Here is a 15634-nt window from a genome sequence, read left to right as displayed (position 1 = left end):
GTTGGCGCAAATGGTGCAGCTGTTCCACCACAGTGTTCTAATACTTGTCAGCAAGACTAACAGCCTAATGAAACAGAACATCAAGACACCAGATTAAAAGAATTTTCTAGAATTTGGAGTAAAGGCGAGAAATTTTCCACATGATCCACAAATAAAATCACCGGGCAGCCACAGCTAAATGACGTTTCAAGATTTCACCAATTCCAGCACGTCTTGGATCACTCATTCTTTGTGTTTGATGTACACTCACATCTTATGACTTGAAAAAAAGAGAGCTATGAAGTTAAAAACAGATTATTTATTAAAAATTGCTGAAACTTCTTATTCGCCCAGTCATTCTTCGCTTGCTTGCTATGGTGTACAAAATAAATACAGTCAAATGCAGCGGGGCACTGGTTTGCTGCTATGACTCCATCATTGATTCCTCTTGAGCTGAAGCATGGAAAGAAAATACCTGGAATCATTTGTACGCAAGAGATGCAATAGAGCTAATCAGAAGCATTTCCTATGGTCATGGATCAGTAACCCATCAGTAACAAGATTAACTTTGATGCAACTTTGATATAAGAAGCATCAAATTAGACACACCAAAACAGGCATGACGTTGCATGAGCACATAACGAACATAAACAAAAGGCCGTAACGTGAATCTTGTGACATGCATGTCGTGTAAGCCATGGTTTACATGAAACTACCTATGCACACCAAAACTCTATGTACACCAAAATCGGCAAGCTGTGATCTATTTGTGTAAGGGACATGTCATAGCACTAAAATCATGCAATGACTGTCATAACACAATCAATGCTACAGAGACCACTTCATTAAAATAGTATTCGATATGTTTCAAGAAATGAGCTAGGAAATCATCAGAACTAAGAGAAATGAAATTTTTGCTAGCTAATTTCATAATTACTTTTCCTCTGGTTGGAGACATCTTTAAATGACTAGACAGCAATTACAACAGTAATTAAATTAAATTATACTTTTTAACTTTTGATTAGTGAAAACAGGCATTCGGGTCAAATGAAAGAATGGTTGTCTATCTTGAAAAGAGGCCAATGCAGCTTTGACATATTCAGAAAGCAGCTTGTGGTGATTAAAGTTGGGCAATGATATTCTATTAACTTCATTGGCGAAACCGAAGCTACGATGAGCGAAACTAGCAGAGGATCAGAATGACGCCAAAGTTCACGACAGTGATTGCACTTGTGTTAGTTTTGCATTTGCTAATGCATGTGCACCATCTGTTGCTCTAATTGCAAGCTAAACCAGCACCATGATAAAAATAAAGTTAACCGATAGTCAGTACAACAACGATTACTCATTCTGGACATTTTGGAAGAGTATGGCAATTGCGCTTTTCTGAGTTCCAGTTTCGATCGCGCGTCAGCAAAGTTCGCCAGATTTCATCACTTGGGAGTAATTGCCAGCAGCTGCCTTTGTGAAATCTGAAAGCGGCAACAGGTTCTTAGAAGGAAGGGCCGAAAATTTTTCATAATATTCACCTTTTCAGCTGCATTTCGGCCATGGCCAAGTACTTCAGAGAATTTGATAATGAATTTTCCTAATCTAAGACACTTACAATAAAGAAAATATTCCATTTGCATTTGAAATTCCGCATATTCATGTATCCCTAGTAAATGCGTTTTGACTGTTCAGTGCGACTGCCACAACTGCATCTGATGCCACGTTCATCAGCAAGCCTCTGTGACTCATTTCATTATATGTTGCTGTGAGTAGACTGCTCATACAATGGAATCGTCTGCCTCGGTGGATCAGTAGATTCGATGCTCGGTTGCTGACCCGAAGGTTGCGGGTTCGATTCCGGCCATGGCGGCCGCATTTTGATAGAGGCGAAATTGTAGAAGCCTCTGTACTGAGCGATTGTCGGCGCATATTAAAAAGCACCAGATGATCAAACTTTTCAAAGCCTTCCACTATGGCGTCTTTCATAATCAGATCATAATTTTGGGATGTAAAACCCCACATGATATTATATTATTATACCGTAATTACTCGCGTAATGAACCCACTCACATAATGAACTCACCCCCCACTTCATGAAAACAAAAGAAACTTTTTTTGTAATGTATCTGTTCATTTTATTTCGATATGATAGGCGGTGCCACTGATGATAGAAACTATGTTAAATCAAGCCATTATTTCACAAAATAACAATGCTATAAAAGTCAAAACATAGATTTGCAACCATGCCAAACAATTGCGAGCAGCATGAGCGCGGATGTCGTCAATCAAAACTTGAAAGTTGCGCCTTTTACGGCAAAGCGCCATCTGTCGAATGCAGGAGAAAACTCTTTGCTGATAGCGTCACACAAGCACAGTGGCACAAAAACAAAGCGCATGGCCTTCAAACTGGCGTGCGCACAGCGTAGAAACATGCCCCGTGCTCGCTATCTCGAAAGCTATGCAAAGCACAACCGCAGTCACCGCGCTGACGGGGCGTTGTGCACCCGCAACGCTGCGTTTTAAAGACGATAGTCTTTCTTGGGAACCTTCTACGCAAAAATTTTGGTCTGTCTGTCTGTACATTTCTGTTTGTCCACCCTTAACGGTAACCTAAAAGGCGTCAAACGATTCCCCAAACGGCCGATCCAATCCGCAGCACCCACCAATATTGCCAATATTGCTTAAGGTTCAGCTCAAGGTTCAGCGATTGTTAATTAAACAGCAATTATTGTGCATATCTGAAACGCCATAACACGTCAATATTATTTATGTGTATTTTTTACAAGAAAAGGCATACATAAGTAATTTTAAGGATGGTAACCTTATAACGCTGCGCTGACCATGCAACGCTCGCATGAAATGGCAAGCATTTCCAACGCTTTGCTAATACGAGACGGTGGTGGCACCTACCCGTCACCTTGTGTTCTACACCTTATCACCTCAGAGACGGGCACGCAATGCGCGCGGGGTTTTCCAGGATAACTGCCAGATAGCGCTCATGTCTCACACGTTAGAGTTACTCTATATGCTACCTTAAAAGGTGGCATATAGAGTAACTCTAACGTGTGAGACATGAGCGCTATCAGTTCAGTTCAGACTGGCACGGTGGATGGACGTGTTTTTTTGGCACTCCCGATCGACTGTGTAGATAACTAGTTTTGCATGTTGCGAGCTTGCCTTTATAAATAATAAGGCAGCAGTTAAAAGCTTTGTAGCACTTATTACATTGTACGGCTTTTTCGGGGGTCAGTCACCAGGTATTTACTAGTTTGTGTGAGTGAGTGTGCAGGCAATGTGAGGCAAAGTGCAGGCAATGTGAGGTCGAGGAAAAAATGGAGAAAATGATGGTTGCCCAGAGTGAACTGCTGATGAGAATCACCGAGCTGGAGACTGCGTTAGCGACAGAGCAAGAGAAAACGAGGGCTATGGGAGAAAGGCTGAAGTCCGCCGAGGAAGCACTAGCGAAGGTGAACAAAGGAGCAGCCGACAGAGAGGACAGTAGGGCACCGACAACCAGAACAGCGGAGAAGAAAGAGCAAGAAAGTTTGGAAAAAAACAGGTTCAGCCGGTTCAATGGTCGCAAGACCCAGCTTCAGCGAAGTAGTGGTGGGGCTGGGAGGGGACAAAGCAGTCGGCGTCACAGGTGCATGTAACCCCCAGGTGCAGGACGCTCAAATGAAAAGTCACAGCATGTGATAATCGCCAAAGACCCGAATTTAAATCTATGCGCAGAAGCAACCAAAGAGAGGGTAAGTGGTGACTAGAGGGTTGCAGTAGGGACGTTCCCAGGACGCAAGCTGGAGGCAGTCATGAGGCAAGCGAGCACAAACTTCAAAACTACAGCTGATGGACGAAACCTCGTGATAATTTCAGGCAGCTTAAACGATGCCTTAAATGAAGATATGGCAGGACTAGCGATTACACTAGCGAAAAGGGTCGACAACATGCGCGCCACTTCTCCTCAGGTACAGGTAGTGATATGCACAATACCGGAGATACCGGTGCGTGACGGCAACTTGCAAAGAGCGGTTGGCAATGCAAACCAAGAGATATGACGGATAAGTCGAGAGAAAGACTTTGAGGTGGTGGGAATAAACAGAGAGGTGCACAGGTGGTGTGGTTTTCAACGAGACAGAATTCACTTCGATGGGCGGCTAGGTCATGAGGTGGGTTGGCGACTTGCAGGACGCGCAGTAGCTTTTTTGGGGTCACGCGGGCCCTTCAGTGTGCAGGATAGCTAGTAACGGGGAAAACAACCAGGGAGACTCTGACAGGTGGTATGGACAGATAAGATTCTGAAGTGGCCCCAATATCTAAGACAGGTAGAGTCCGAGGCAGAAATAGACGTAGCCACGAGGGCCCAGCCAATTCAGACGTAGGGTATATTAACATGCAAGGTGACAAAAACAGGCTGAAGTGGGAAGAGATAGAAGAACAGCTAAGGGAGGACAGGCCGATGGTATACGGTTTTGTAGAAACACACCTTAGGGACATGGAACAACCTCCTAACAATCTGGACTACGAGTGGGAATATTGTAATAGAACAGAAGGCAGCAAAAAGGGGGTGGTATTGGGGCATTCATTCATAAAAGTACAGACTGGCAAAGGGTCAAGCTGGAGTGCAAGGAATATTTATGGCTGAAAGGGAAAGTGGCAGGGCAAATGACACTCCTTGGTTTGGTGTACTTGTGGACGGGAGCAAAAGCCAGGGTGGAAAGCCAGGCAATGGTGGAGTGTATATCAAAGGTCATTGAGGAATTAGGAGAAGAGTGCAAGATAATTATACTAGAAGATATGAATGCGCACATAGAAGATATAGATGGGTATACCGAGCCAACAGGCAAAATGATCATGGATAAGTGTGAAAGGCATGATTTGATCATTTGCAACAGTAGTGAGAAGTGTGAAGGGCAAATAACATGGGAGGTAGGAAGGCTGCAGTCAACTATAGATTACGCACTGATGTCACATAGGATGTATGATAAGCTCAGGGGAATGCACATAGATGAAGCTTGCTCCAGAAGTCTGGGTAGTGATCACAAATGTATCAAGCTAAATTTTGGAAGAGCAGTGAAATTGGGAAGGAAACAAGATGAGCAAGTACAGGAAAATTTTTATTCAGAAAGGCAAATAGAAATAGCTACTAAACAAATTCAGAAAGTAATCACTGGGGATAATAAAACAGTGTGGATATACACGAATCTAATTAGACTGTTTGAGCTTGAGCTTGATAAGGCACGTGACAACTCACCCCGGAAAAGAAGACACAAACCCAATAGTTGGTGGGATGAGGAAGTTAAGAGAGCCATAACAAAACGTCAGGAAGCCTCTAGGGAACACAGACATGCTAAGCAGCGGGGTGAGCCGACAGATGATGCTGATTATAATGGGAAATTTTTCTAAGCTGTAGAAGAGATGCATCCCTTCTGATCAATGGAAAGATTGGAAGAAAGGGGGCTCAGTGGCTGGCAGAAGTACACAAAAAGGATAGAAAGGCACCTGCGAAATTTTGGAACCATCTAAACTCCCTAAGAAAAGATACGAGCCTAGAGCAGAGGTTTATAACTACAGCTCAAGGTGCTAGGCTAGAAGGGGACGAAGCTATTGAATATATAAGAACAAGGGTGACAGAAAAGTTTGAACAAAGAAGTGCCTTATGCACCACAATAGACAAGGATGAATCAAGTGGAACAATGGCTCCATTTTCATAACGAGAGTGGGATAGCGCTGAGAAAAGGGTTCCTAGTAGTACATCAACAGGCCCAGACGGCATTCCAATTATGCTGATAAAGACATTGGGTCCGAAGTCTAAGCAGACTTTGAGAGAGGCAGAGAGCAAAACAATAATTGATGGTAAAGTCCCCGATGGAAAGAAACTTAGCAGGATGAGCATGATCTATAAAGGAAAGAGGGACAAAGCTGACATAAACAACCACCGTCCTATAACAGTGACATCAGTGGTCTACAGGCTGGCGATGCAGATTATAAAGGAAAGACTGCAGGCATGGATGGAGAATGAGGGGGTGCTGGGGGAACTGCAGAATGGGTTTCGGAAACACAGGAAGTTGGAAGAGAATCTGTTCTCACAGACGCAGCGCATCGAAATAGCAGAAAAGGAACACAGGCCCCAGTGGCTAGCATTTTTGGATATCAAGGGAGCGTACGATAGCGTGGTTCAAGAGGAATTGTAGGGAATACTGGACACACTAGGCGTGGAAGATGTAGTCACTAATCTTTTAAAAGATATCTATAAAGGTAACAAGGTAGTTATAAAGTGGGAAAAACAGGTATCCAAGCCTACAGAGCTAAAACGGGGGCTTAGGCAGGGGTGTCCTCTGTCACCGTTGTTATTCATGATGTACCTACAAAGATTAGAGGCCAAATTAGAGGGAAGTGGACTTCGCTTCAACCTCTCTTTCGTCAAACAAGAAAAACTGATTGAACAGGCACTACCAGCATTGATGTACACAGTTGATATAATGCTAATGGCCAACAACAAGGAAGATTTTCAGAGATTGATGGACATTGCAGTAATGAGGGAGATAGGTTAGATTTCAGATTCAGTAAGAAAAAATCAGCAGTCATGATTTTGTATGATAATGAAGGTAGTGGGCTTAGAATACAGGAGGTCACACTAGAGATAACAGATAAATACAAATATCAGGGCGTATGGATAAGCAATGGAACTGAGTACCTAAGGGAACACAAAATATACGTGATGACTAAAGGTAACAGGAATGCAGCAGTGATGAAAAACAGGGCACTGTGGAATTACAATAGGTATGATGTTGTGAGAGGAATATGGAAAGGGGTCCTGGGCTGACGTTCGGCAATGCGGTCTTGTGCATGAGATCAGAAGTTCAAGCAAGGAGCGTTGGGCTAGGAAGCTTTTCAGCTACTTGTACATGAAGAATGTCGATACAAAATAGAGGAAGCGAACCAGGAAATTGACTGGTAAATACTTAGAAAACAGCAGGTGGCCAAACCAAAAAGAACTATGGGTTAAGAAGAAAGTGAAGGAAACAGAGACTGACATGTGGAGAATCGGCATGATTAAGAAGTCCGCACTAGAGATCTATCGAACTTTTAAGCAGGAAATTGCCAAGGAAAGGATCTATGATAATATTCGGGGTAGTTCCCTACTGTTTGAGGCCAGGACGGGGGTATTGCGAACCAAGACACATCGGGCCGAATACGAAGGGGTAGACACGGTATGCAGTGCGTGTGGAAAGGAGGAGGAAGCTGCCGAACACTTGATAATGTTCTGTAAAGGGCTTCACCCTATAGTTCAAAATGATGGCACAGAGTTTTTCAAAGCATTGGGGTTTAAGGACAGGGAGGGCAAAATAGACCTTAAGCGGGTAGAATTAACTAGAAGGAGGTTATCTGATTGGTAGCTAAAGTCAAGGCATGAGTGAAAATTAAACACTTCACTGCAAAGTACCAGTTCTCAACCACACTATTTAAAGAAAAAAAAAAGAAATCTAGTTTTTGGTTCATTAAGTGTTACGGCTTGGTGGCGTTAGCCACTACCCGATCTAAAGGGTACAATCATATCAATCCATCTATCTATGACATGACTTGATGCGCTCGTTCGCCTTCACTGCACGCTCGAGGCACTCTAACGCAGCGCCTCCAAAATACTATTCACCGATTTTCTTGCGCAGATCATCAAATAAACATTTTGCTCACTCTCTCCAGACGCAAGACTATCGTCTTTCGACGACATTTGCGGTGTAACATGCACATACGGGGCCAATATTTTGTTGTCGGTTTTGTCGTTATGAACTTAGTTGGGACACCTGTGGCTCAGGGCACGCTCAGCCAGTACACTAGCTGCACGGCTGGTTACAAACAGCATGCAGTGAAGCATTGGAATCGAGCAGCTGGAAGACACTTCGGCGTCAATCCATGCGCTTTCGTCACAGGAGGAAACAAAAAAGCTTTGGACTACAAGAAAGATTTGTTGCGCATTTCATGGGCCCAAACAAGCGAAGCCGTCACGTGAAATTTTCGCTGTTGTCACTCCCGTGACTTTTTTTTTTCTCCCGCGTAATGAACCCTCCACCCAAAAACTGGAACGAACTTTTCTAAAAAAAAAAAAAAAGTTTACACAAGTAAAACAATATATATGCACAGTGGAACCTTTATTATATGTCCCCTAATCTTGCGACGACCCACATTTTACAATGAATCGGCTTGGTCTCAGCAAAACCTCCATAGTAAAAAAAAAGCAGTTAAAAAACCACGTTTATATGATGCGATTTCACACCGAACCCACATCATGAGACTCCCTGGCACTATCTGAGGGGAAAAAATTATCCACTTTTGATTACTCTGATTTAACGCAAGAGCTTTGTGGTTCGAAAAATAAAAATATGCCTGAGTGTAATCAGCTTTTTTTTTTTTTTTTCACATGAGGATTGATGTAGTACTGCTATGCTAATGATCAGAAAAAAAAAAAGAAGATAGAGGCAGGTATAATTTGCCTTGTAAGAGTAGAAAAACTTACTCTCCTGGCAGCGCTTATTCTCCTTTTGTGTCAGCAGCCTTGTGTGTTGTATAGGCAACCCTGGGGCATGAGCACACATTGCAACTATGAGTGTGTCTCTTCATGGCCCCGGGTGAGAATTCTGTCCTGCAGTTGCTTGGGGTACATACTATATACCATGTAACAGTTGCCAAGTGGTAACTACGCATCTCGCTCGATGTACCGTGAGTGGGCAAAAAACCTATGATACAGTTTTCTTTGCTTCAAAATCACTTCTCAAAATGCTTCGATAGAATGCATGTTCCAAGGCTGCTACTCGGACAAGCTCGATCAACACGAACTTGACCAAGTTAGTTTAGTTGGAAAAGCTCCTCTTTCAGGTCTGGATATTTGCGCGTTTCCGATCTGTGGAAACTTTTCCTGGACAACGTGCAGCTGACAACCTCCTTCCTTTGTTAGTGCTACACACGGACTTAGGCCTCGAGCTTGCAAAAAATGACGTGATGCAGCTATGTTCAGCACGAAACATAACCTTAACTTCATGTAAGCCTTCATAATTAAGGTGCCACATTTGCACTTTGCTACAAACAAATACAACACAGACAAGTCACAGTCATACATGTAATCACCCTATGCAAACTCGCAACAAAGTTTGCTCCGTCACTACTAGGCGATAGCAATGACACTGTATCTGACTGCACTGATGGGAGGCTGTTGCCAAATGTGGTTTCGATTTTACTTTTATGCCAGGCAATTTCCGGACCTGTCTAGTAGGAAGGAACTTGTATAATAAATTCGGCCTTTTTTTTTTTGCGAGAATAAATATTTGCTGACACCTCCTTCAATTAAATGCGTTGCTGTCATTTTTTAAAATAACATGATGCAGGTTCTTTGCAGAAGGGCAGATTATTGCTGTAGTGTTTTCCCAGTGGTCTTTACTCATTTTTTGAGCAAGCATTAGTGTCATTGATTATACTCCATCTTCTTTTTATTCTACGATACCAGGATTTAGACGGTTTCACATGACCCCCTCGAAGTCATACAATCAGGGTTCCACAATATAGTGACTGTTACGGAAACACATGCAAGTGTTTGTGAGGAAAGCACTGCCTCACATATGGTGCAGTGCTTGCAGGTGGCTACGTATTAAGCTGTATGACCTTTGAATGAAACTAGTCCCATCTTTCTCGCACTGCCAGCTTACCTTTTTGCTCGGCACTGGTCAACATTTCCTCCAGGCAATCATCCATGTTGTCATCAAAGTCCTCCAAACTTCTCTCGCTTTTCTGGGAGTATACTACCGCTTTCTGTGTCTCAACATTTCTCAGGGAACCTGCAGGAAGAAATAAAAATGAAAACCTTTAGCCCATGATTTGAAGGTTGCTGGCTGGCAAAATTGTGATGACACGTGATACTCAACACTGATGTGACTGTTACGCGAGTGTGGTGTGGTGTGCTGGATGATTCAGAGCAGTCAAAAATGAAGATGACCCGCAGCGTGGGATTTCTGTGAACTTGCCAGGCATCGGAGCATTAAAAGACAATGAAGATGAGAGCCCATCACCGAGAACTGCTATGTCCATGAAAGTGAGTGAGGAAAATGAAAGCGAGAGAGCAGACAAATCGATTGATTGAAGAAAGGAAGTTTACCAATTTGACAGGATATGGTGCGCACACAAACACGGACACCAGAAGAAAGACGCAAAGGATGCAGGCACTGGTTTGACTCCTTCCCATGTCCATGTTTGTGGACGTACTATGTGATGATTGAGTGTAGAATTGTCCATGAAGAAGGGGTGGACGAATTCCACTCGTTCTCGTTGGTTGACTGTGCATGTCTGTTGTCAGCTAAGCTACAAATACCGAAATGGTCAACACTGTACTTGGTGGTCCCAACAAAAAGCCGATGGACAAACACAGGCCATGACCAGGAAATTTAGCAATGCCTGGGCAATGTAATTCTAGTTGAAATTGGAATTGCTCACACCCTAGTCTACTCAAACCTCAATATAAAAAACACAGATAAAACAAAATATCGATTATATTTAAGTAAATTAAGAATACACTCAAACCTTCTTGTAACGAACATCCATATAACGAATTTCTTGATATAACCAAGTTTATCTATTCCCCACCGTCGCTCCATAGATTGATTGATATGAGGGGTTCAACATCCCAAAACCACCATATAATTATGAGAGACACCGTAATGGAGGGCTCCGGGTTTTTCGACCACCTGGAGTTCTTTAACGTGCACCCAAATCTGAGCACACGGGCCTACAACATTTCCACCTCCATCGGAAATGCAGCCGCCGCAGTTGCTCCATAGAAGCACATGTATTTGCGACCTCTATGTAACAAAGTAACAGCGGGAGACAACCTTGATATAACGAATTTTCTCCACGGACAATCTCAGAATTTCGCTCTGCCTTTCGTTATGAGCATGCATCTTCCGCGGCTGCCCCGCGGCCGACGAAGCGCGAAGTGGCGCACACGGCGCACCAGGCGAGAGCAAGTGCTTGTTATTGCGCACGGGTGAATGCAAGGCAGGCAGGCGGGCGGGCCTGCACCCTACAACCATCACCACCACAACCACCACAGCTGGCGGGCGCATCGGCGAGTGTGCCCCCCCCCACTCCAAACCAAAATAATAAAGAAAGAAAACTACTTTTGCACGTTGGCAGTGCCATGCTTTAGTTAGCGTCACATATGTAGGGCCACCATGCATATGAAGGGCGCTTTAGCAAATACTTTTCCGCGGCGTTTGTGCCGTTCGCTCTTCGTTTTCAACGCTGTACGCGCATGCGTAGTGTGGTCCCTGACGACGTTCAGCTTTGCTTTTTTTTATTACCATAGCATTTATGCGAAGAGTACCAGCTGGTTTTTTGCCGTCGCAGCCATCATTCACCGTACATCCAATATGAAAATTCCTGAAAGAAAAAAAAAAGCCACCCGCGCTCGGCACGATGCGTTGATACGCACTTATCTTTCACACGTACTTTGTTCCGCAAATAGAGGGGAGCGGGGGAGGGTAGATGCCTATGCGCAGGCGCGCTTATTCTTTGGTGGGGAAAATAGCGCCTTCGACTTTGACCGGAACGATTGCGTTTAGTTTCCGGGCACACAAAGATTACTTCGCTCGCTGGGCAGGCACTATTTTCAAAAATAGTGCGCTTTTCAAAAACGGCGAAGTAACAACTGGGGCACTTGTTAGTTCTCACTCATATCTGTAACTGTGATGACGTTTCGTGCCTCGTTTTTGTTTAAACAGCGTGTTAAGTGTAGAGCGATAAATGTTAGTTTGCTCTCGTCCTGCGAATTGTTTTCATGCGTCACTTGCGCATGAGTAGCGGGTTGCACGTTTCGATATGCTTGCCGTTCTTAGCGTTACATTCAAAGTTGTTGCTATTGCATTAATTAATTGCTTCGCCCTTGTGGCAAAACTGTGACTTTTCTTAATTTCAGACAACCGTGTCCGCGTCACCGAGGGGATATCAGATGAGGCGTTGATGGAAACTCTCAGAGACCACGGTGACAACAAATCTTAGGAGGTCGGCTCGTAGCTTGCTTCTGTTTTGCTCCGCGCCACGAGTTCGCAGGCTGGTAGCTTTCGCGATTAGCTGATTAGTTCTAGCAACATGACGGCGCATTGAATGCAATGCAATGAACGCGATAGCAAAAATTTTTAATGGTATATGAAGTAAGGCTGCAGCCGACTCTTTTGGACCTGATATCGTGGAACTCCTACAAAACGATGGCGTGAGCTAATACGGCTGCTCCAGGGAGAAGTGCTCTTTTCACACAGTCCCTTCGCGTTGAAACTGCACTGATACTCACCGAGATAACAAGTGTGCCAGCGATCGCGACTGCCCTTAATATCCAAGTTCATTAATGCTACTTGATCAATTCCCTTGCCCTCCCCGTGTTGTTTCGTGCTCATGCAAGACTAGTGATTTACTCTCTGTTTGAGCATTGGACGGCAGTTCTGACACGCGGGAGATGTTATCTTATGCACTTTTCAGGTGATAGGAATGGGCCGACTGATTTGATATGTGCTTCCGCAGCGCTCGCACCCTTTTACCCGCTCGTGAAAGTTACGATGCGCGGGGGCATCCGATCAATTTGGACTATTTACGGAACATGGCAGCGACAAGAAAAACCCGACGAGTGTATCCATGTAATTGCTATCGCAATAATATGCAGTTTTTTAATGTGTAAAATAAGTATTTTGGGTTAGCTCTCCTTCAGTACCCCTCTTGTTTAATTTGCCTGTTTATTTTCCTAATTTTCGTACCGAACTTGCATATAACGAAATCATCTTTATAAAAAATTTTTTTTGAGACTCCATCAATTTCGTTATATCCAGGTTTACCTGTAGTTGCAATAAATACAGTGTTAGAAATATGTTTTCATAACGAATTTTCATATATAATGAACTTAGATTGCTATAAGACGCAACTTTGTTATAATGAGATTTGACTGTATATATGACAGGCGATGCTGACTGCAGTCTTCGCACTTCAATAAAGGCTGGCTTAGCCCCGCCACAGTGGTCTAGTGGCTAAGGTACCTGGCTGCTGACCCACAGGTCGCGGGATCGAATCCCAGCTGATTGGGTAGCCAGGACCACAGGGAGAGTCCGAATTACCAGACTTTATGAATGAATGATGCTTTATGGTAATCCATAATGAAGTAAAGACATCAGTGAAAAAACAGTGGACACTCACCGAATTTCGAATCTTTCGCTGAGCCTTCCTTGAACTGTCGGCTGAGCATGTAGTACTCATTCGGGTGGCAGATGACTTGCGCAACGTCTGGCGACTTTTGGGTGATTCGGAATGTAGAGGTGCACGCCAGCTGGTAGTGGCCCTTCTCCACATAGCCCATGACCTGCGATGTCGAGTAGACCATTTTCGTGCATTACCGCACCAGATGGTGCAGGGCTCAAAGCATCGACTGAGCGCAATACTTCGAAATGGTTTTGCCATAGTTTCAAAAGGAGCGTGAAATTTCAAGACAAAACAAGATGAATAATGGACAACCACAGAGGTCTAGATCATCTGTCCATCTTCTGTCCTGCCAAAAGCTTGCATGGTTCCCATTCATTTGCAACCACAAGCCCAAGCCCTAGCCATAGCAAGGTTTCACCGTGTGACTGCCTTTCTGGTACACACAGTGCCACTGATCTGATGACACTGAGGGGAAAAAGAAATTTCAATATATATTCAGGGCATTCATGTGCAAAAAAATGTTATGTGATTGTGAGGAACGCTATGATGAAAGACTCTGAGTAATTTTTACAACCCAGTGTTCTTCAACATACACCTGGATTCAAGTACGCATTTTTCTTTTTTGCCTTTCGTAACCATTCAACTGTGGCTGCCACCCAGGCTTAGCAAGGCAACACACCTCCTAAGCCACCTTGCAGGTCAAACTGCTACTCGATTCAGTCTCTGCACAATGCACTTTGTGGGAGAGCATCCAACATCAAGAAGTCTGCGATTTCTGGATTGAAGGCACGAATGCCTTTCGCAAATGATGACTATATAACCAGATGATCACAGAGCACTATGAATAATGAGAAGCACTCTAATACTGAATAATCCCTTGGCCATTTTCAGTTGGGTAAATTGCACCCTAAATATTTAGAAATGAAAATCTAGAACAAACTGAAATACTTGCTCATTTGGCTGCACAGTGCGCTGCTACATTAGGCCAAGTATATGACGCCCACTGAAGATGATTTGAAGCAAATCGAATAAAAACGTGGCGTTTATGAAAGGGAATAGGCAAATTAAAAAAAGTGTGTCGGCCTTCTTGTTGGTACAACATTGAAAAATGTTGTTAATGTTGAAAAACGAGTTAAAAGCTACGCATGGAGCAGAATACAAGTACAGTAGACTCGTTAAATGAAACCGGAAGGTACCAAGAAATACGTTCCAATTACTAGAAGTTTAACTACTGAGAGATAAACAGGGGTGCAGAAAGCTATAGTAGACTCCTTTTAAACGAAACCTAAAGGGACCAGGAAAATGTGTTTCCTTTAAGAGGAGTTTCGTTTACTAAGAGATAAACAAGGGTACAATATCCAAGAAGGAAACCAACCATATTACTAGTTGTTCAATTTAAGCAGCAATTTCATTTAAGAAAGTTTCGTTCAAAGGAAGCCTACTGTAGTACCAAATCAGTCACATTAAAGACAGTTGCATTTAATCAGAAATTCCGTTTAACGAATTGCTGTTTACAAAGAGTCAACTGTAAAAGTAGACAGGACAAGTGCAGAGCAACAACTCCTAGTCTCTGCTACTGTTGTTTACGTCTTCTACTCGTGTTCTGTGCCCTTTACATTTCAGCTTGGTTTCAATAAATAGGCACGGCTGGACATTTCCATACCTCTTTCAAGTCGGCATCCTTGACTCCTTCATTCTTAAGCCTTTCCTGAAGCTGTGTGCGATCACAGTGCTTGAAAGGGCAGCCTGAAAGTACGACACAACAGACCATTTTTCTCAACAGAACAGACAAGCGTGTTTGAATTGAGGTAAACCTTTTAAGTAAGTGCATTAAGGGGGGCGACATGGCTATGGGGGCGGTAAATTTGGCCAGAATTATGCCTAACAATAAATACGAACATGATGTTTTGATCACGATTTCTGATTTTGATTAAATTTACTCTAGGGTCAGGTTATAAACCAAGAAAAATAATTTCAAAGTTAGTTTCCTGAAAAAGAAATTCATTTGCCAATAAAAAGCATGCGAATTTCGCACAAAAAGGAAAAACTCTTCAATTTCGCAATTTCTGAACCAAGAAGAAAGACAGTGCATTTCCTTGACACAATACTTGTTCCCATCGAAAAACATGTGCAATGCAATCTTGTAAGCATATTGTGTCCCGCAGTGGAACTGCAAAAAAAAAAAAAATCACAGGCATGTTAAATGGCACAAAATACCTGTATATTTGAATTTTCTCTTTAAATAATTTTCATGGCCTACACGCTCACTATTTTCAAAATTGCGCTGAAACATATGCGGTTTACTAAAACTCATTAAATTCAAAAATAGACTTTTAGAAAAAAAATATCTCTGACTAAAGTCAAGGACATTACCATTGTGTTCAATAAAACATTACCTCATTTGAGTTGCTAGCCAGTCATAATGCGTAAAATGAGACCAATC

At 43.1% G+C, this 15634-nt stretch overlaps 1 protein-coding gene across 1 annotated transcript in view; it reads right to left on the bottom strand.

Annotated features, from left to right (window-relative positions):
• Positions 1 to 278: 278 nt before the first annotated feature.
• Positions 279 to 15634, bottom strand: part of LOC119163165 (DNA primase large subunit-like) — a 38923-nt gene continuing 23567 nt past the window's right edge. Inside the window, exons 9-12 of the mRNA XM_037415111.2 lie at positions 14855 to 14937; positions 13189 to 13351; positions 9666 to 9794; positions 279 to 432 (exon numbers count right to left, since the gene is read on the bottom strand). Of these exons, the coding sequence (XP_037271008.2) occupies positions 404 to 432; positions 9666 to 9794; positions 13189 to 13351; positions 14855 to 14937 (404 nt within the window). The 3' untranslated portion in view covers positions 279 to 403. The remainder of the gene's footprint in view (positions 433 to 9665; positions 9795 to 13188; positions 13352 to 14854; positions 14938 to 15634) is intronic.

This window comes from Rhipicephalus microplus, chromosome 9 (genome assembly GCF_043290135.1).
Source record: "Rhipicephalus microplus isolate Deutch F79 chromosome 9, USDA_Rmic, whole genome shotgun sequence".
Taxonomy (NCBI): Eukaryota; Metazoa; Arthropoda; class Arachnida; order Ixodida; family Ixodidae; genus Rhipicephalus; species Rhipicephalus microplus.
This window is presented reverse-complemented; position numbering and strand designations above follow the sequence as displayed.